This window comes from Nipponia nippon, unplaced genomic scaffold (assembly GCF_047370975.1).
Source record: "Nipponia nippon isolate SJK-2023a ecotype South Korea unplaced genomic scaffold, ASM4737097v1 scaffold_33, whole genome shotgun sequence".
Taxonomy (NCBI): Eukaryota; Metazoa; Chordata; class Aves; order Pelecaniformes; family Threskiornithidae; genus Nipponia; species Nipponia nippon.
Genome location: NW_028262351.1, coordinates 1,832,766 through 1,855,213, shown reverse-complemented (window position 1 = coordinate 1,855,213; position 22,448 = coordinate 1,832,766). Strand labels below are relative to the sequence as shown.

The 22,448-nt window shown below is 43.5% G+C and overlaps 1 protein-coding gene across 1 annotated transcript in view; it reads left to right on the top strand.

Annotated features, from left to right (window-relative positions):
• Positions 1-21,026, top strand: part of LOC148054155 (zinc finger protein 608-like) — a 59,275-nt gene extending 38,249 nt beyond the window's left edge. Inside the window, exon 3 of the mRNA XM_087770658.1 lies at positions 18,195-21,026. Coding sequence (XP_087626784.1) covers positions 18,195-18,329 — 135 coding nt within the window. The 3' untranslated portion in view covers positions 18,330-21,026. The remainder of the gene's footprint in view (positions 1-18,194) is intronic.
• The last annotated feature ends 1,422 nt before the right edge of the window (positions 21,027-22,448 follow it).

Sequence of the window (22,448 nt, the reverse complement as noted above, 5' to 3'; positions counted from 1 at the left end):
GAGTCCCGTTGTCTGACTCAATTCTTTCTGGGGTGCCATGTCACCATAAGACTTGCTTTTCAAGGCCCAGGATAGTGTTCCGGGCAGTGGCATGGGGCACGGGATATGTTTCCAGCCATCCGGTGGTTGCTTCCACCATTGTAAGCACATGGCGCTTGCCTTGGTGGGTTTGTGGGAGTGTGATATAATCAATCTGCCAGGCCTCCCCATATTGATATTTCAGCCATCATCCTCCATACCAGAGAGGCTTGAACCGCTCGGCTTGCTTGATTGCAGCGCATGTTTCACATTCATGGATAACCTGTGCAATAGTGTCCATGGTCAAGTCCACCCCTCGATCACGAGCCCATCTATATGTTGCATCTCTTCCTCGATGGCCTGAGATGTCATGGGCCCACAGAGCTAGAAGTAATTCACCCTTATGTTGCCAGTCCAGATCCACCTGAGCCACTTCAATCTTAGCAGCCTGATCCACCTGCTGGTTGTTTTGATGTTCTTCAGTGGCCTGACTCTTGGGTATCTGAGCATCTACGTGACGTACTTTTACAACCAGGTTCTCTACCCGGGCAGCAATATCTTGCCACAATGCGGCAGCCCAGATGGGTTTGCCTCTGCGCTGCCAGTTGCTCTGCTTCCATTCCTGCAACCACCCCCACAGGGCATTTGCCACCATCCATGAGCCAGTACAGAGAGAGAGCACTGACCACTTTTCTTGTTCGGCAATATCTAAAGCCAGCTGGATGGCTTTCACCTCTGCAAACTGATTTGATTCACCTTCTCCTTCAGCAGTTTCTGTGACTTGTTGTATAGGACTCCATAGAGCAGCCTTCCACCTCCGATGCTTTCCCACAAGACGACAGGACCCATCAAGGGCACATAGTGATAGGACAAGAAGTAACGGCTTTAAACTGAAAGAGGGTAGATTTAGATTGGACATAAGGAAGAAATTCTTTACTATGACAGTGGTGAGGCACTGGAAGAGGTTGCCCAGAGAAGTTGTGGATGCCCCATCCCTCGAAGTGTTCAAGGCCAGGTTGGATGGGGCTTTGAGCAACCTGGTCTAGTGGAAGGTGTCTCTGCCCATGGCAGGGGGATTTGAACGAGATGATCTTTAAGGTTCCTTCCAGCCCAAACCATTCTATGATTCTATGATCAGTGAACAGGGCATATTGCTTCTCATTTTCTGGTAGTTTATTATACAGTGAGGCCTCCTCAGCACGTGTCACCCCCTCCTCTGGCAATATTCTGAAATCTTTGACTTCTGGTTAGTCCATGATCACTTTCAAGATTCATGGGCATTTGGGGTTTCCTATTTGAGCCCGTTGTGTGATCAGTGCGACCCACTTACTCCACGTAGCATCAGTTGCATGATGTGTAGAGGGGACCTTCCCTTTGAACACCCAGCCCAGCACCGGCAGTCGGGGTGCCAGGAGGAGCTGTGCTTCAGTACCAACCACTTCTGAAGCGGCTGGAAACCCTTCATATGCTGCCAATATCTCTTTTTCAGTTGGGAGTATAGCGGGACTCAGATCCTCTGTATCCCCAAATCCAAAACCCTAGGGGTTGACCTCGAGTCTCCCCTGGTGCTTTCTGCCAGAGGCTCCAGGTAGGGCCGTTCTCCCCGGCTGTGGTGTAGAGCACATTTTTTACATCTTGTCCTTCCCGGACTGGCCCAAGGGCTACTGCATGGACTATCTCCTGTTTAATTTGCCTTGTCATTGCTCAGGGCCCCATTTGAAATCATTCTCGGGTCACTTGATAGAGAGGGCTTACGATGAGACTGTAATTTGGAATATGCATTCTCCAAAAACCCACAATGCCTAAGAAAGCTTGTGTTTCCTTTTTGCTAGTTGGTGGGGACATGGCTGTTATTTTGTTGATCACATCCATTGGGATCTGACGACGTCCATCTTGCCATTTTATTCCTAAAAACTGGATCTCCTGTGCAGGTCCCTTGACCTTACTTTGTTTTATGGAAGAAACCAGCTTCCAGAAGGATTTGGACTATTTGCTTCCCTTCCTCAAAAACTACTTCTGCTGTATTGCCCCACACGATGATGTTGTCAATGTATTGCAGGTGTTCCAGAGCCTCACCCTGTTCCAGTACAGTCTGGATCAGTCTATGGCAAATGGTAGGGCTGTGTTTCCACCCCTGGGGCAGTCGATTCCAGGTGTACTGGACCCCCCTCCAAGTGAAAGTAAACTGTAGCCTGCACTCCACTGCCAAAGGGATTGAGAAAAAGGCATTAGCGATATCAATGGTGGCATACCACTTGGCTGCCTTTGACTCCAGTTCGTACTGAAGTTCGAGCATGTCCAGCACAGCAGCACTCAGTGGTGGTGTGACTTTGTTCAGGCCCCGATAGTCTACTGTTAGTCTCCACTCTCCATTAGACTTTTGCACTGGCCATATGGGACTGTTAAAGGGTGAGCGAGTCTTGCTGATCACTCCTTGGCTCTCCAGTCAACGAATCAGCTTATGGATGGGAATCAGGGAGTCTCGGTTGGTGCGATATTGCTGCCGGTGCACTGTTGTGGTGGTGATTGGCACCTGTTGTTCTTTGACCTTCAGCAACCCCACAACAGAAGGGTCCTTCGAGAGACCAGGCAGGGTAGACAGCTGTTTCATTTCCTCCGTCTCCAAGGCAGCTATGCCAAAAGCCCACCAGTACCCTTTTGGGTCCTTGAAATACCCTCTCCTGAGGTAATCTATGCCAAGGATGCATGGAGCCTCTGGGCCAGTCACAATGGGGTGCTTCTGCCACTCCTTCCCGGTTAAGCTTACTTCAGCCTCCAATACAGTCAGCTCTTGGGATCCCCCTGTCACTCCAGAAATACAGATAGTTTCTGCCCCTGTATAGCTTGATGGCATGAGGGTACACTGTGCACAGGTGTCTACTAGAGCCTTATACTCCTGTGGGTCTGATGTGCCAGGCCATCGAATCCACACAGTCCAGTAAACCCGGTTGTCCCTTTCCTCCACCTGGCTGGAGGCAGGGCCCCTCTAGCCCTGGTCATAGCGTTCGTTACTCACTTCTTGTAAATGCGAGTTAGGAGTTCCTTCATTACAATCAGGAGTAAGATCAGCTCTTCTACCCTGTCTGGGGAACTGCTCACTGGAAACTGGAGCAGCAATTTTCCTGGAAGAACCCCCTTGTGTGATTGTTTTTCCTTGCAACTCACGTACTCGTGCCTCTAGGATCGAGGTAGATTTTCCATCCCACTTCCTCATGTCCTCTCTGTGGTCATGCAGGTAAAACCACAGGGCGGCCTGTGGTGTGTACCCTCTATATCCTCTCTCTTGAGCAGAAGAACGCTTACTCCTAATGGCTGAGATACTGGTCCGTACAGGTGGAGAGTAGGACCTATCCTCTTTGAGTTGCTGGACCTTCCAGGACAGTTTCTCCACAGCCGAGACGAGGGAGGAAGAGATGATACTTTCTTTATATTGCCAGAGATGGCCAGCCAATTCATCCACCGTTTGTCCCTCTCCGTCTTTCCAGGTCATTACTGCCAATGAGTTTGCATACGATGATGGTGTGCTCCGTACAAACTTCCACCACATGGGTCGTGTGCATTGGACTTCATCTGGATCTTTGGATAACTGCTCGCTGTCAAGGTCACCCTAAATCACCTCCAGCATGGCTAATTGTAGCGAACACTACACATCAAGGTTACCCCGCCAGATCTCCAGCCGACCCGGGCTTTATACCCCCAGCAGTAGGCGTGTCATGTTATAAGGGGCGGAGACAAGGGAGAGTCGACCCTTAACTCTTTCCGTACAGCACGTGATCTTCCGGTCGCCAGCCCTTATCTTTACTACAGCTAATTCCCTCAGGTACTGGATACCTCTCTCCATGGTGGTCCACTTGCCTGGCTGACATATAACATCTTCCTTGAAGAGATACCTTTCCTTCACACCTGACAGGAGTCACCTCCAGAGGCTGAGGGCTTTTGCCCCTTTTCCAATCGCTTTGTCAGTGCCCCCTTCCCTAGAAAGGGATCCCAGCTGCTTGGCTTCCCTACCCTCTAATTCCAGGCTACTGGCCCCATTATCCCAGCATCGGAGCAGCCAGGTGACAATGTGTTCACCTGGACGACAGATGAACTCTTTTTGCATATCTCGCAGCTCACTCAGAGATAGAGATTGAGTGGTTACCATCTCATTTATGGGTTCTTCCTCTTCCTCCTCCTGGTCTCATGATGGCCCTGTTTTAGAGTAGTCTGCCTTCTCGCCTTCAAGACTGTATGCTTCTTCCTCCTGCTCCCTCTTAGGAGGAACTTCCTCATCCCTTTCTAAACGATCTGACTTCTGCTTCCAATATTTCTTCTTGTGTATAGGAGTGACTGATACCGGCACAGGTTGGTTCCCTGGTTTATCCGCAGTGCCTGTCGCGGGGGTTGGAGTAGCCACAGTGCCTGTCGCAGGGGTTGGAGTAGCCACAGTGCCTGTCGCAGGGGTTGATCTCTGGGTGGTATTCTTAAATAGTTGTTTAACCCTAAACAAGATCTGAAATACATTCAGGAGACATAGCAAATAGGACCATGCTGGTTTGAACATCCCAAGGATATTCAAAATTCTCAAGAGCTATTGTAACTAGCCTGAATGAGAAAGGGAAGGTGAAGGAGTGGGGGAAGGTGTCCCCCCTTGTCTCCCCCATAGATTGGTTCTCCGAGGAGAAGAGGTAAGAAGTGTAATTATTAATAGTTTCTGAGAGATGGCTCCCAAAGTACGGGGATGATGGCAGTGCTGAGTACAATTTCATGACCGATAATTTTATCATACCATAAGCCAGTGTTACACAGTACAGCAAAATGATAACTTTAATCCAACTCCCAGAGGTGATAAACAGCACCACAGGGAGTGCATACAGCAAGTAAGGTGTTACATAACACAACTCTGAGAGCAAGCCCAACAACTATGAGAGCAAATAAATCAACATTGTGACCAGCGACTATTAAACTAATATAATGAATGCTTATCACAAATCTGTTTATCTGTTTTAACATGCTCTGGTCAGTTCTGTCATTATCTCAAACCCTACAGCCCCACGTTGGGCACCGAAAAGGACTGTTGTGGTTTAACCCCAGTGGACAACTGAGCACCACACAGCCACTTGCTCACCCTCCCCCCCCCAGTGGGGATGGGGGAGACAATCAGGAAAAAAAAATAAAACCTGTGGGTTGAGATAAAGACAGTTTAATAGGAGAGCAGAGGAAGCAAAAAAAAAAAAAAAAAACCAAAAAAAACCCAAACCAAGTGATGCACAATGCAATTCCTCACCACCCGCTGACTAATGCCCAGCCAGTCCCCAAGCAGCGATCGCTGCCCCCCAGCCAACTCCCCCCAGTTTATATACTGAGCATGACATCATACGCTATGGAATAGCCCTTTGGCCAGTCTGGGTCAGCTGTCCTGGCTATGCTCCTTCCCGGCTTCTTGTGCACCTGGCAGAGCATGGGAAGCTGAAAAGTCCTTGACTAGTATAAACATTACTTAGCAACGACTAAAACATCAGTGTGTTACCAACATTATTCTCATACTAAATCCAAAACATATCACTATACCAGCTACTAGGAAGAAAAATAACTCTATCCCAGCTGAAACCAGGATAATACCATGGTTATTAAATGCTTCAATAACTCTTTTCCTACAATTCATTCTGGTGGAATGAATAGGAAAGAATGAATGAGTGAAACACCAAGGGTGAAATAAAAGTTGTTTTCTTTGCTTTTCTCTTGGTGGAATGTTAAATTTCAGATCTCCAAATTTTGGTCAAATCACGCTTAGTTGTTAATACTTTTTTTGCAAAGTTGAATGCCTGTTTTTATTTCAAAGTCAAAATAGTGTGATGTCAAATGGCATTAAAAATCTCATTTGTGGCAGAATTATGAACCTTGTTCTTTTTGAGGGACAGAGTCAAACAATAGAACTGTACTGAGCTGCATTTCCAACTTCTATCATTTTTTTAATCCTTTCTCAGGAAAGCTGTGAAGGAATGATGCTTTTGAAAATTGCTTTAGCCTTTGACAGCCTATGGAGTTTGCTGATTCCTAACTGACATAACAGAGGGTCTGCTAAAACATTTGTTTTAGAAGTGCACGTTTCACAGGAATCCCAATGATTAAATTCCTCAAGACTTACAGGCATACATTTTGAAAAAAGGGAAAAATAAAACTCATATACAAATCAAAATTCACAGAGTGGTGGCAGCCAGCCAGCAACAGGCCTGTTCTCCCATCTGTTTGGCCTGTTAACTATCAGAAAATAAAAGCAAATAGCTTTTTCTGCAACTAATTCTCAGAAGAACTCCTTAAAAAACAAATTCCATGATACAACTTTAATAATGAAGAATGCCTTATGATGATCATTAAACCTCCTAGCATGGCAGAATGTAAACAAAACAGCTCAGCAATGGCTATCAAGAAAAGAACAGTTCCTTCCCCCAGTGTTAAAAAGATGCTCTGCCAAGCTGCTATTGCTGATCAGGAAACAGATCCCTCTTGATCCTTACAGCAAACTGAGCCCTCAGCCAAATCTTGGTGCAGTGGGTGATGCTGTCTCCTCCTGTATGTCTGCCCCAACCCTCTGCTTGAGGTTAAAGCCCTTAGAGCAGGGATGGTAGAAACAAATGTGTGCCAGATCCTTGGTCACCTCCATTCACAGCATTAATGTAACATGAAACTGATGTTGGATTATGCCAGTTTGTGAACTTACTGTCACTGGCATACACCCTCTTTGCTGTTGCCTCTGATATAGTGGGACGTAACCTATACAGATCAACAGGCTGAGAAGCTGAGGTTGAGAATGCCTTGTAGTGGATTAACCTTGGCCAGCTGCCAGACACCCACTCAGCTGCTCTCTCATTCCCCCTCCTCAATGGGACAGGGGGAGAAAATAAGAGGAAAAAGCTCATGGGTCAAGATAAAGACAGGGAGATTGCTTACCAGTTACTGTCATGGGCAAACCAGAATCAGTGTGGGGAAAATGAACGTAATTTATTGCCAATTAAAATAGATTTGGAAGGTGAGAAACAAAGACAAACTAAACCAACAACTTCCCCACATCCCACGCCCCTGGGGATCACCACTAGTGACTGGCTGCCAGCCAGATGTTAACCCATTTACTACAACTCTTTGAGCCTGATCCTTATTCCAGTGGCATTTATTTGGTAAGAAAACACTTGCACACATACACACTTTCTTCACTAACAGTCATCCCTCCCCCTTGCTATCTACAAATCCAAACACATTGGAAGTATTCTGTACTAGAATGATCTTAATTCTAAGCAATCTGCTGCTATTATGATTTTGCTTTTGAGCAGTAAATGCTCAAAACTGTTGCATTAAGAAAAGTAACTCCTTCAGTGTTCATAACCTCACTGCATGTTCAAATAGCTCCAAGCCAATGTTTCCAGTGTCAGTTATCCTCTGTCCTTTTTCTATGCATCCTCCTTGCCCCCATATGCTTGTTTGAAAAAGGGATAATTTTCTCTATATGTACAAGCAGCACATGGAGTCTTCCTCCACAGCAGTGTGGCAAGATACAGCTTTTTATGTAGGCATTGCCTGGAATTCGTTATTTTTTTTTTCATTCTCTGTCTTGGGTTATACCAAGATAGTTGCACACAGTCTTCTTACTGAGCTATAAAAAGTGGCATTTGCCAGTTCCCTTTAGACAAGCTGGCCGTTACCACCCTGGCTAAATAAGATACTTTGGCTATTCTTGGTTAGTTATTGCAATTGAACTGTGGCTATGCTCTGCTTAGCATTATATCTGTATCCATAGGAGAGAAGCAACAAGACAGGCACTAGGCAATAAACAAATTATGCATCCCTCCATGCAGTAGAGATGCACAGTCATACAATAAACAAATTCATAGAACTAGCACTAGTTAGAGCCTGCAGTGTGTATATATTCAGGGAGGAAAGCTGATATTTAAAAATCAAATTTAACATTTAGCATAACAACAGCATCTTTATACACGTTTCCTAGGTGCTTTTCTTTCACTGGTGGCCTGCACAGCCTTAGAAAAAAATCCTCTGACATGAAGTGATGGTGTTGGGAAGGAATGGAAGGGGAGGTGAACCAGCTTGACTTCTCTGCTGCATAAAGCAAGTCTGGAAATTAGCAGTGATTCCGTTTTGTCCTCAGTTTTTTCAAGTTTTTCTGTTACAGATCTTCACTAATCTGTGATACTTTCCATCGCCTACACAAATAGCCTTAAACTGAAATTAGTGTTAAAATGAATGACCAATTGAACATATCTAGAAAAAAGAGCTAGTAAAAGAATCAAAATTAAACTGGAGGAGGTCAAAATATCTCCCTGACATATAACTCTGCCAGCAGGGAACATCCATGATCTATTTTGCATTTCCCATTCACTAAGAAGGTTTATACTGACATGATTTATCGACTGTTTGCTGTGAGCTAAAAGACTGCCAAAGTTTGGCCATCATAGCTTATCTGATTCATGGCAACTCACTAAAGCCACATCAACTCAACTGTCTACCTGGTTTATAAGTCAGTCCCAATAGTTCAAAACCACTTGAAGAGGATTCTGTGGATACACAGGGACTTGCCTTTAAAATTACTATTTTAGATGAAAACAATATCAAATAGACAAAAAGTAGTAGTCAAGTTTGGAAATTGAAGGCTGTGTGTGTAACAGTTACTTGGTTTGGTCAGAAACAGTTCCCTTGTTCATTCCCTCAGCACAAATATTTTGCTACAGATGCATCATAGCCATATGTGGTGGATTGACCTTGGCTAGCCGCCAGGTGCCCACCAAGCCATTCTATCACTCCCCCTCCTCAACTGGACAGGGGGAGAAAACATGATGAAAAAGCTCATGGGTTGAGATAAGGACAGGGAGATCACTCAACAATTACCGCGATGGGCAAAACAGACTTAACTTGGGGAAATTAATTTATTGCCAATTAATAACAGAGTAGGATAGTGAGAAATAAGAACAAATCTTAGAACACTTCTCCCCACCCCTCCCTTCTTCCCAGGCTCAACTTCACTTCCGACTCTTCTACCTTCTCCCCCTGAGATGTGCAGGGGGATGGGGGATGGGGAATGGGGGTTGTGGTCAGTTCATAACGCTTTGTCTCTGCCGCTCCTTCCTCCTCACACTCCTCCCCTGCTCCAGCGTGGGGTCCCACCCACGGGAGACAGTCCTTCACGAACTTCTCCAACGTGGGTCCTTCCCAGGGGCTGCAGTTCTTCATGAATTGCTCCAGCATGGGTCCTTTCCATGGGGTACAGTCCTTCAGGAAGGGACTGCTCCAGCATGGGTCCCTCACGGTGTCACAAGTCCTGCCAGAAAACACCTGCTCCTGTGTGGGCTCCTCTCTCCACAGGTCCACAGGTCCTGCCAGGAGCCTGCTCCAGCATGGGCTTCCCATGGGGTCACAGCCTCCTTCAGGGCACATCCACCTGCTCCAGCGTGGGGTCCTCCACAGGCTGCAGGGGGACAATCTGCATCACCATGGCTTTCACTGTGGGCTGCAGGGGAATCTGCTCCAGTGCCTGGAGCACCTCCTCACCCTCCTTCTTCACTGACCTTGGTGTCTGCATAGTTGTTTCACAAATTCTCACTCCTCTCTCCCGGCTGCTGTTGCACAGCAGTTTTACCCCTTCTTAAATATGTTATCACAGAGGCACTACCAACATCACTAATTGGCTCAGCTTTGGCCAGTGGCAGGTTCATCTTGAAGCAGGTCTGTCTTGGAGCTGGCTGGAACTGGCTCTGTTTGACATGGGGGCAGCTTCTGGTGTCTTCTCACAGAAGCCACCCCTGCAGCCCATCCCACTACCAAAACTTTGCCACATAAACCCAATACACCATAAAATATGTCAAGATGAAATTACTGCCATACTGGCTCAGATCAAGCAGTCCACCTAGTCCACTGCAAGAAACACTGTAAGAGACAGCTACATGACAATGTCAGAATTTATATCCCTAAACAAGTGCATACACTGATCAGATAAGGTAAGGCATATTGGTGAGGTGAACAAAAAGGCCCCTTGCATCCAACAAACTTCATTGTACCTACTGACAAGTTTCTCCTGTAGTCTGAATCCTGTAGCACTAATCTCAAACTTTTCTCAGATACTCTGTGTACATCCAAAAATACAATCTCCCAAACTCCTTTTGTAAAGTACGTAGAGTCTCCATAAGACCACAACACAGGTTTTTATGCAAGCCTGTGACTTCCTATTGTGAGATATAATCCATTTCTCTTTTGGAACAAGTTTCTATGTGACACGTACTAGGTGTCAGATTCTAAATGCCTTAGATAATACAATGAGACAGTTGAGGTCTATAAAGGATTACATACCTCACGGTTCCTTAAGTCCATTAATTTACTGGATCTGATATCGGTATATCTGATATCAGATATCTGACAGTAGAAAGGATGATAATACTTAACATTTCAAAATATAAAACATGCATGTGTCTAGACTTTTTCTGAACAGACTATATTTTGCTACTGTCCAATGTTTGTACAGGTCAGCAGGTGACTCGTATGACAGTAGAACAAAGCTGGATTTCAGGTGTTCTCTTAATGCAGCTGTCCAAAAAAGCTATATCTCCTCCATGAACCACTTCTCTCTAACATGGACATAAGGAAGCTTAATTTTTGAACAATGAACTTCAGTGCTTTTCTCCCATAAAAATACCCACTGTCTTTACAGTACTATGCTGACTATGGGTAAGAACATCAGACCACTGCTTCCTGTATTCAGCAAGTTAATGTTCTACATCACTCAGAAAGGAGGGAATCTAAATGCAACGAGTCCGAAAACTTATCTGTTTTTTCCAGCTGTATCACTTGGTTTAATAAAGGATATTACCTCTCTCTATAAACCTTGCCTGAACTTAAGATGACAGCATTTGTTCAAATTTCTATGTATTAATGTATGGTTCTGTATTGGGTGTATGTGGCAAGGTTTTGGTAGTGGGGCGGGCTGCAGGGGTGGCCTTCATGAGAAGAGACCAGGGGCTGCTCCATGCCGGACACAGCCGGTTCCAGCAGGCTCCTAAAAAAAAACCAGAGCCACTGCAGGTCAGCAATGTGACACAGGCAGAGGAGAAGGGGGTGGGGGGAAGAGTAAGAAATAGCAGTGAGAAAACCAAGGTCAGAGAAGGAGGTGGCGGAGGAGGTGCTCCAGGCATCAGAGCAGAGATTCCCCTGCAGCCCGTGGAGGAGACCACGGTGGAACAGATATTCACCTGCAGCTCATGGAGGACCCCATGCCAGAACAGTTGAATATTCCCTGAAGGTATTGCGGCCTGTGGAGAGCCCACGCTGGAACAGATTTTTTTCCTGAAGGACTGCAGCCCGTGGGAAGGACCTATGCTGGAGCAGGGGAAAAGCGTGAGGAGGAAGGAGTGGCAGAGAAGAACTGTTATGAACTGACCGTAACCCCCCATTCCCCATCCCCTCAGTGTTGCTCAGGTAGGGGGGTAGAGGAGTCGGGAATGAAGGAGTTAAGTTGAGCCTGGAAAAAGGGGGTGGGGGAAGGTTTTGTTTTAATTTTTGTCTTTGTTTCTCACTGCCAAAATCTATTTTAATTGGCAATAAATGAAATTAATTTTCCCCAAGTCGAGTCTGTTTTGCCTGTAATGGTAACTGGTAAGTAATCTCCCTGTCTTTACCTTAACCCACGAGCTTTTCCATCTTATTTTCTCTCCTTGTCCTGTTGAGGGGGAATGAGCGCACAGCTGTGTGAGCATTTGGCTGCTGGCCATGGCTAATCCACCACAGATTCTTTGAGAAAACAGATTAGAAAAGCAAAAACATTTTTCTCTAATTTCTGCAATTGTTTACTTATGTGTTTAACAGTGCTTTTACATTAAAAATTTCATTGTTTCATCATGCCTTTGTATTCGTGAAAGTAGGAAAACGTGGTTGTCAAACCACAAGTCAAACTACTTCCGATTCTTCTGAAAGGGTTAAAAAACACAAGAGCAAGAAAGATGTTGTAAATACCTTAGTCACTTAATTAGATCAGAAGACACCCTGGTGTGATTTAAGGGTGCCTTACAGTTTGATGTGATTTAGGGAGTAGCTAGAAGAATAGTTATAAGATAAGGGGGGCTCTGGGATAATCCCATCTCAGACAACTGGGCCTTGGGAGAACAAATGCACGGAAGATAGGAAGTCACAAAAGAATGACAACAGCCTTGAAGGACACCGTTTATGTGATCCTAGGACTGAGTTTGCGCAGAAGCAAAGGTCAATCAGCGAGCACAGTGAAGAAGACTACGAGCCTTCATCTGAGGACCCCCAAAGACCACCTGAAGACCACCACGGGAGACGACTGCGCATGCGGATTGGACATTTGCATATGTTAATAAGTTCCAGGAAATCTCGTGTTTATGTAAATGATTTCTCGGAAATCCTGTGAATATGTAGGACTTTATAGTATATAATCTCTGAAAGTCTACCAAATGGGTGGAGCACTTATGGTGGAGAATCCCCAGTGCTGCCCAGCGCTGCAATAAAGGATACCTGCTTAATAGTGACTTCGTTGCTATTGAGTTTCATTTCAGGGACTCTCTGAATACTCCGTTTCTCCCTTGGGGAGATTCGGACTGTGAGGAGAAGCATCCGTGAATTTTTGTATCAGTTTTGGCGACCCAGATGAGACCCTCTCTGCTCGGCTGCAGGACCCGTTGAGAACAGGACTCCCTAGGGTACCCCCGGAAAATTTCCGGAGGGACTCCTTGCCTCAATCGGATCGCTGCGGGAGCAGACAAGGACCATCTTCAGAAAAAGGTATTCTTTCTTAAATTTGCTTTGGGACTAGTCATTTGTTGGAAACCCCTGTAAGCCGTGAGTGGTTCACACTTGGTGGAGTATACCGGGCTGCTAGCTCCTTAAAGGTATACACTTGGGAGCACTTTGGTGCTCATTTGGTGGTTATTTGGAACTCTTGCATTTGGGTATATTGGATCTTGGCTTTGGAACTCGGTTATTTGATTTTGGGATTGTGTTTGGCATGTTACAAGGACAAGTAGTTGCTCTGTGTTTGCTTTTAGGATTTTTGTTCATTGTATTGGTATGTGAGCGTTTTTGTTGTCAAAAGTGTCTATACTGTCCTGTGCGTGTGTGAATGAGATGTACTCTTAGTACGAAGTGAGCGCAGAGTCCTGATCCGCGGTTTCGTTGTCCCGCGAGGGAAACGGCCGGAGACGGACGAAGCGAAAGAAAAAGGTTGTAAGGATGTAAAACGGTAATTCTGTAACCCTCTAAGTGGTAAAGTGTGGACCGTGGAACTAACAGTTAAGATACTGTGGGAATACAGGAGAGAACTGGGACCAATAAAATGGGAGGATCACAGTAAAGAGATACCAAAGAAAAGCCCCTTAGGTTGCATTTTATATCACTGGAAGGACATAGGGGGTCCTCCTGGAGGAAATGTGAATAAGAAAACTTTAATCAAGTATTGTAATCAGTGATGGCCATTGTATAAATTAGAAGATGAAGAGAAGTGGCCTTTGAATGGGACTCTGAAGTATAATGCCTTGCTGCAACTCCTGTTATTTTTAAGACGGGAGGGAAAATGGGATGAAGCTATGTATGTGGATATGTTTTTCACCCTCCGACATCACCCTGAGTGGCAGAAAGATTGTGGTTTTAATTTTGCGCCCCCAAGATCTCACGGTGTTGGCTTTGGAAAAGGAAAATCAGAAAGAGTTAGGGAAGTTGAAGAGATGTTGTTCAGCATGTAGTATTGGACAGAGGTGTTTGAAGGTGAAAGAGAGACCCAGAAAGGCAGAAGAAAGGATAGAGGACTATGTGGCACCCCCGGGTCTGGGACCAGCTTCAACTTCAACCTCTCCAATGGTCCCAGACAGTGAGGAGGAGGTTTCGGAAGGAGATGCGGGACCCTCTATTTCCCTGAGACATACTCCAATTACGACCAGGACCCGCAGTAAAATGAGACCTATTATGGAGGTGCCTTTAAGGCAGGCAATGGGCCCTGGGGGACCCACGGTAATAAGAGTGCCTTTCCAGATGGATGATGTGGATAAGTGGAAGGATGCAGTTAAGGGGTACAGGGAGGACCCAAGTGGGGTTGCGAAAAGGTTTGAGTGGATTACTAAGAATTTGGACCCGGATTGGAAAGATGTGGCAAGATGCTATGACTGAAACTGAGAAGCAGCTTGTATTAAAGGCAGCCCGAGCTCATGTAGAAACACAGATTGAGGGACGAGTTTTACAGGGCACGGCCGAAGATCATGTGCCCTCCAGGGACCTGGGTTGGGACCCTAATGATCCAGGTCAGTACCGTTTGTTGCAACGATACCGAACCTGGATCAAATTTGGAATAGAACATGCGCTCCCAAAGGCAGTTAACTGGTCTGCTCTGTATGCTATCAAGCAGGGGCAGACTGAAACGCCCACGGAGTTTTTAGATTGCTTACGGGCTGCTGTGAGAGGATTTACTACTATGGAACCGGAGTCAGAAGCTGCCACACAGCAGTTGGTATCTCTGTTTTTGGGACAATCCACTAATGATATCAGAAAGAAACTTCAGACACTTAGGGAACCAGATATAAGGAATTTAGAAAAGTTGCTGGAGGAAGCATGAAGAGTATATCGGAATGGGGAGGGGGAGGACAGAAGGAAACTGGGAAGGGAGACAGTGGCTGCGTTAGCTCAGCAAAACTTGGAAAGAATGCAAACAGGAGGAACTGGGCAAGTAGGGCGAGGAATGAGTAACAGAGGTAGGGGTAGTTTGAGATATAATCAATGTGCTTATTGTAAAGGGTTCGGACACTGGAAAAAGGAATGCCCCCAGCAGACACGTAATTTTAAGACTGTGGCAGAAATACAAGAGAATGATTGAGGGGGACCAGGGGAATCCTCCCTAGCGGAACCCTTGGTAAAAGTTCAGCTAGGGAAAGAAGAGAAACCTGTAGAATTTTTGATAGACACAGGTGCCACATTCTCTGTATTGAATCAAACCTTGTTACCTATAAGTAGACAAAATGTTAATGTTGTGGGAGCAACCGGGCAGGTTGAAAAAGCTTTTTTCTTGAAACCATTAAAATTTAGAATTGGGAAGAGTGTGGGGATTCACAAATTTCTCTACCTGCCTGAGGCTCCTAGACTATTACTGGGAAGGGACCTATTAGAACAACTAAATCCCGAAATAAAATTTAGAAATGGGGAAATTGAATTTAAAATACCAGACAAAAATCACACTGGAATTTTAAGTTTGGTTCTTACTGAACCCCAAATTAAAGAAGAAGAAATGATACAAGAAATAAAAGACCAGGTATACCCAGGAGCGTGGGCCTCAGGAATACCTGGAAAGGCTAAAAATGCTGAATTGGTTGTTGTTAAACTCAAAGAAGGGGCACGACCTGTTAAGATAAAGCAATACCCCTTGAAATTGGAAGATAGGCGAGGGGTAAAAAGTATTGTAGAAGAGTTCATAAAATTTGGACTATTAATTGAATGCTCTTCAGAGTATAACACTCCCATTCTGCCCGTCAAAAAGCCTGATGGCAAAACTTATCAATTGGTGCATGATTTGCGGGCAATAAATCAAATAGTTGAAGATTTGTATCCGGTAGTGGCAAACCCATATACTCTGCTGACTAGTTTAAAGGAAACCTATGAATGGTTTACTGTGTTAGATTTAAAGGATGCATTCTTTTGCCTTACCTTGGCTCCAGAAAGCCGCAATTTCCCTTTGAATGGGAAAACCCTGATACAGGACGAAAAACCCAACTGACCTGGACAGTGTTACCCCAAGGATTTAAAAACAGCCCTACCATTTTTGGAAATTAATTAGCTAAGGAATTAGATACCTGGGAGAGGCCCCCAGGAAACGGGATTCTTTTGCAATATGTGGATGATATCTTAATAGCCACAGAAAAGGATGAAGAGTGTAAGGAATGGACTGTGAGCTTGTTGAATTTTCTGGGATTAAGTGGTTATCGAGTCTCATTACAGAAAGCCCAAATCTTGAAGAAGGAAGTAATATACCTGGGATTCGTGATTTCTAAGGGACAAAGACAGCTCGGGAATGACCGAAAGGAAGCTGTCTGCAGAACTCCAGAACCGACCACGGTAAAAGAGCTTCGAACCTTTTGGGAATGACAAGTTGGTGCCAATTATGGATCTATAATTATGGACTTTTGGTTAAACCTCTATATGAACTGTTGAAAAATAGCCAGACACAATTAATATGGACTGATGAAGCTAAGAGGGCATTCAAGGAAGTGAAATTGGAGCTAATGAAGGCTCCAGCTTTGGGCCTACCAGATGTAACGAAACCTTTCTGGCTGTTCTCGTATGAAAGGCAAGGAGTGGCTCTGGGAATTCTGGCCCAGAAGCTGGGTCCTTATAAATGAGCTGTAGCATACTTCTCTAAACAGTTGGATGAAGTAAGCAAAGGATGGCCGGGATGCCTTCGGGCAGTGGCTGCCGTTGTTTTGATTATCCAAGAAGCTCGAAAATTTACTTTGGGACAAAAGATGATTGTGCACGCTTCCCACACTGTAACCTCCGTTTTAGAACAAAAAGGGGGACACTGGCTTTCACCATCAAGATTCTTGAAATATCAAGCAGTTTTGATGGAACAGGATGATACAGAAATCATCACATCTACAATTATCAACCCTGCTTCCTTTTTAAGCGATAAACAGGAAATGGAGACTGTTGTGCATGATTGTATAGAAACTATTGAAACTGTATATGCAAGCAGACCAGACTTGAAGGAGGAGCCGCTGGAGGAAGCCGACCGAACATGGTATACTGATGGGAGCAGTTTCGCAAAGAATGGAGTTCGAATGGCAGGATATGCTGTAACCACCACAGACCGACTGGTGGAAGCAAAGTCACTCCCTAAGGGCACATCTGCACAACGAGCTGGAATAATTGCCCTAGTGAGAGCGTTGGAGCTGGCCAAAGGGCTGCGAGTAAATATTTGGACGGATTCAAAATATGCCTTTGGTGTAGTCCACGCCCATGGAGCAATCTGGAAGGAACGAGGACTCTTAACTGCTCAAGGGAAAGGTATAAAACATGCTGATATAATTTTGCGACTTTTAGATGCTGTACAGCTTCCATCAGCAGTGGCAATTATGCACTGCAAAGGACATCAGAAAGGTAACACTGGCAGGGAAGTGGGAAATAAATTGGCTGATTACGAGGCAAGATGAGCTGCGGAACAAGGTGAGGTATTAAGTATAATTCCTGAAAAATCTTTGCCACTACCTGAAACAATTGAATATGATGAAAAGGATCAAAAGCTGATCACTAACTTAGGAGCTGAAATCGGCCCATCAGGACAGGCACTTTTAAAAGATAACAGAATACTTATAAAAACAGAGCATGACAAAACTCATTGGGGAACTGAAGCCTTATACAACTCTCTTATTAAGCAAATTGTAGCTAGAAATTTAGATCAGACTCTAAAGACTGTAGTTAATAGATGTGAAGTATGCTTAAAGAACAACCCAAAAGTAGAAAACTGTGTGAATTTGGAAATATCAGCAAAGGAAATGTTCCAGGTCAAAATTGGCAGATAGATTTCTCGGAACTCCCCAGAAAAGGGGGATATAGGCATTTGCTAGTATTAACTGACACCTTTTCTGGATGGCCTGAAGCCTTCCCTTGCAGAACAAATAAAGCCCGAGAGGTAACAAGAATTCTATTAAAGGAAGTTATTCCTAGATTTGGAGTACCAGAGGCGATGTCTTCTGACAGGGGACCACATTTCATATCACAAGTGGTCCAGCAAGTTAGTAAGTTTTTAGGAATCAATTGGAAATTACATACAGCTTATTGCCCGCCAGCAAGCGGGCAAGTGGAGAAAATGAACCATTTAATAAAAACACAACTAAGTAAAATTTGTCAGGAAACAAATTTAAGATGGGATCAAGCCCTCCCTATTGCTTTGCTAAGACTCAGAACCAAACCAAGGACTAAGGAAAAATTGAGGCCTTTTGAAATCCTATATGGGAGACCATTTCAAACCAGATATCAGGGGCAAGATCTTACCCAGGTGGGAGAGGTTAATCTGCAACAATATTTAATAGCATTAGGGAAACAATCGCAAAAGGTAAATGAATTAGTGATGTCCAATAGAGCATGGGGTTTAGACTCCCCAATACATCTGTTGAAAGCTGGAGATTGGGTTTATGTTAAAAATATTTCAGGTGATCCCCTCGAAGAAAAATGGAGCGGCCCTTTCCAAGTTCTGCTCACGACCTACACTGCGGTCAAGCTGGAGAAGCACGCTGCCTGGATCCACTATTCCAGGATTAAAAAGGCTCCCACTCCATGGACAGTAGAACAGCAAACTCCCCTCAAACTGAAACTAAAAAGATTATGATTGGACTTTACATTTTATCTATGACAATCGTAGTAACCATGGGCCAAATTTGGCCGGACTCACAATGGAATCAAAATCTCCACTTTGTTATGACCCAGGAAACTGCTCAAACCTTACACAAGAATGATTGTTGGGTGTGTACTTATTTTCCCGAACATGGCAATAAGGGAGTGCCTTTAATAGGAATACCAATTCCTTTCAATACATCCTGGAATAATTTGTGGATAAATCCCAAATTCACCAAAAAGAATGAAACTAACCTTCAAATTTGGGATGTATGGAACCCTAATCTTTCAAATGTCAAGTGCGTAACGACAAACAAGACTGGAATGGGTAATATTTCAGTAGGACATTACCCATATTGCGATTGGTCGATGCAACTACAAAGAAAGAAACAGCAGAATGATTATTGGAATGTTCCTAGAGGTAGCAGTTGATAGGAAGATAGGAAGTCACAAAAGAATGACAACAGCCTTGAAGGACACCGTTTATGTGATCCTAGGACTGAGTTTGCGCAGAAGCAAAGGTCAATCAGCGAGCACAGTGAAGAAGACTACGAGCCTTCATCTGAAGACCCCCAAAGACCACCTGAAGACCACCACAGGAGACGACTGCGCATGTGGATCGGACATTTGCATATGTTAATAAGTTCCAGGAAATCTCGTGTTTATGTAAATGATTTCTCGGAAATCCTGTGAATATGTAGGACTTTATAGTATATAATCTCTGAAAGTCTACCAAATGGGTGGAGCACTTATGGTGGAGAATCCCCAGTGCTGCCCAGCGCTGCAATAAAGGATACCTGCTTAATAGTAACTTCGTTGCTATTGAGTTTCATTTCAGGGACTCTCTGCATACTCCGTTTCTCCCTTGGGGAGATTCGGACTGTGAGGAGAAGCATCCGTGAATTTTTGTATCACTTCTAATTCTACACACACATACACACCCTTACTTATACACACATGTACAAACACATATATAACTAAAGAGATTTAAACCAGATTGCATTCTTTTAAAATATTTTTTGCAAAACTAACACCACATAGTAAGTCAGGGAGGAATCAACCTCAGCTCTGTGCAATAGGTATGTTTTCAAAACAATGTCTATGCATATTAAATGCAAATGTGGCAGGTGGGGAATCCCATCCATAACAAGTGTCAGCCTGCCTCTATGTAAATTAAGTTTTCTCCTTCCTATTTGAAATTTCTGCAAACAGTGTCACAACTGATGATAGTATACATTTGGAAGACCCTAGTGCTGATCCCATCAGATTTCTGAGACACAATGTAATAAAATTACAGCAAAATTAACATTCCTAGTTCTTACATTTGACAACTAGTCTCAAGTTATAAAATCAACAAGCTAATGCTGACAAGAGAACTCTTCAAAAAATACAATTAATTTCTGTATTATTTACTACCAAATGACAACAGTAAGTTGCACCCAAACTGCACAAAAAAGAAGAATGTCAATGCAGCAATGTGAGAACTTGAAGGCTGCGAGTTGACAGCTTGTTCTGCACACAAAGACAGCAAAGTGATGGATGGCTGTCTCCTACACAGTTTTCAAGCAAACAAGTCATCAGAACAAGTGCTTCTCACAACTAAAGGCTGACTCTACAACTAGATGCAGTACCAAAACCAGGACGTGACCCAGGGAAGCCAAGTGTGAGAAACAAAACAAAAAAACCTAAGTTTTAAGCAATTTAGAAAGTTGGTTGGTGGTTCCCCCTTTTTCTAGGTCATTTTTATTTCCTCCAGGCAGTAAGAAACAATTTCTTCTCTCTTTAGAACTGTTTTCCCAGAAGATAATTACACCATTTAGCAAGTACCCGATTCTAGATTAACCTTATTTCTCAATATAGAAATACAGACTTTTAGGAGTTGTTTCCCAGAGAAAACACAGAGTATCAGAAGAACCAACCAAACAAAAAATACACTCCAATAACACTAACAAGCTGCTTTATGTGATGGGTTTTTACTGTTACTGAATGGTATCAACGCACATTAGCTGCCAACTTTCAGGTTTACTTGCCCATAACTATTTCTCATTCCACTACTACAAGGTAGCGTCAATTAATTCCTAAAATATTCTTTTTTTCTACAGCCATTAACATTATTTTGGACACATACCAAGTCATAGCCAAATAAGGATGTTATGCAGAAGAAAATGCTTATAGCATACATATGTAAAAATTAAACACTGCACAACTGAGTAGTGCAATTGAGAAATGCTCACATGATAACCAGCATTCTCAATTATATTAGTAAAATCACAGACATGGTTAGTTACAAAGCCCTGTAATAAAATGTGACAGATTTCAGATGTCAGCTTCCCTCTACACATCTTAAGATTGAAACACTCAGGGGAAAATGGTTTGATTTATTAGATCTGCTGATCAAATCATCAACTGAATAGATTGGAGTGGGATAAATCAAAAGAGCTGTAGTAACTATGCTGTCTTTGATCAGTCACAATTTTCTCTGAAATCCGATGCTTTTCTTCCCCTTTGGAGTGATTATCTTAAAAACATGAATAATAAAACCAAACATCCTTCTTGTGACCTTGAAAAACAAATGCAACAGAATGTGACTTATTTAAAATTCCTAAAACAAAACCAGTTATTTCAGCTATTGAAAACCTTCAAAACATGAATTCCCAAATATACACCTTCTCTTCTAGAAAGCATGTATTAGATTTAATAATATGTTCTAAATAAAATATCTGATTTCATCTTCCTCTACTCAGTGTACTGTTCTCATTATAACTGTGATCATCATGTCCTTTCTGTATTTGCATTTCCATTGCTAGCTACTGCAGCATATGAAGACTGCTTAGCATGCACATTTGGTTCATAGTTCCCATATGCATAGGGTGTACAGACATCCTACAAGCCTGTTCTAATCACCTCACAACTCCTCTCACAGAATGGCTAAATCAGGTGATACAAAATAATTCAAATGTTTCAAAACATGAGCCAAGGCCAGAAATTCTCAAACCTTAGCTTCTTAGAATTGTTTTATCTTAAAAAGCCATCATATATAGAGAGAGCTAGACAGCTAGATGTCAGTTTGCATGTGTGTTTTATTAGGCTTTAGAAAGCAGTGAAGGGGTTGAATATGAACAAAACATATGGGTATCATAAAAGAAACTAATTTCAGTTAGACATGAACAACAGGATGGTTTTAGATCTCACCAATTACAATGATTTCAGAGTATTCCAGATTTACAGCAATTTAGCAAAGGTCATCTTCTGGCCTAATTAAAGTCAAAATCATAACTGGAGAAAATTAATATCTGATAATGATGCTGCTGTTAAAGATAAATGAAAGACCCATCTGCACCCTGCTTTCTAAAATTTGGCAGACATGGCTTTACAAAAAGCTGCTATACAGCTGCTTTCATGTACATATCAGGATATTTGAAAAGAGCTAAATATATACATGCATGTGTGCACCAAATGTCAAAACTAAATCAAAATGCAAAACTGATCAATAGGAAGTAATTTTTCATAATACTGTATCGACTGAGAACACTGGTTTGGGGAGAAATAGAGTAAAAGTAATATTTTCTTCAGTTAAACAGGGTATGAAATTTCTTTGAGAGGAAATTATACCAAATATCTTCAGTCTCTTAATGTACACTATCTGTATCGCTAGAGTATTTTAAAATCTCATTTCAGTGTCCTGGGCAACAAGCTGGCTGGATTTATAAACAGAGCTTTAAGCTAGATTTAGTGGGGGAAAGGGATGGAGTTCTAAGCACTAGAGAAGAGCCAGGGCCTGCTGAGGCATTAGGAAGCAACAGGGAAAAACCTGTGAATTGCCTCAAGGGAATTAGGGCAAACTCCTCTGAAAAGGTGATGTGGCCAATAGCTCAGATGAAGTGCCTCTATACCAATGCACGCAGCATGGGAAACAAACAGGAGGAGCTGGTAGCCACTGCCCAGATGGAAAACTATGACCTGATTGCTATCACAGAGACTTGGTGGGATGAATCACATGATTGGAGTGCTGTGATTGACGGCTATAAACTATTCAGAAGGGACAGGCAAGGAAGGAGAGTTACAGGAGTTGC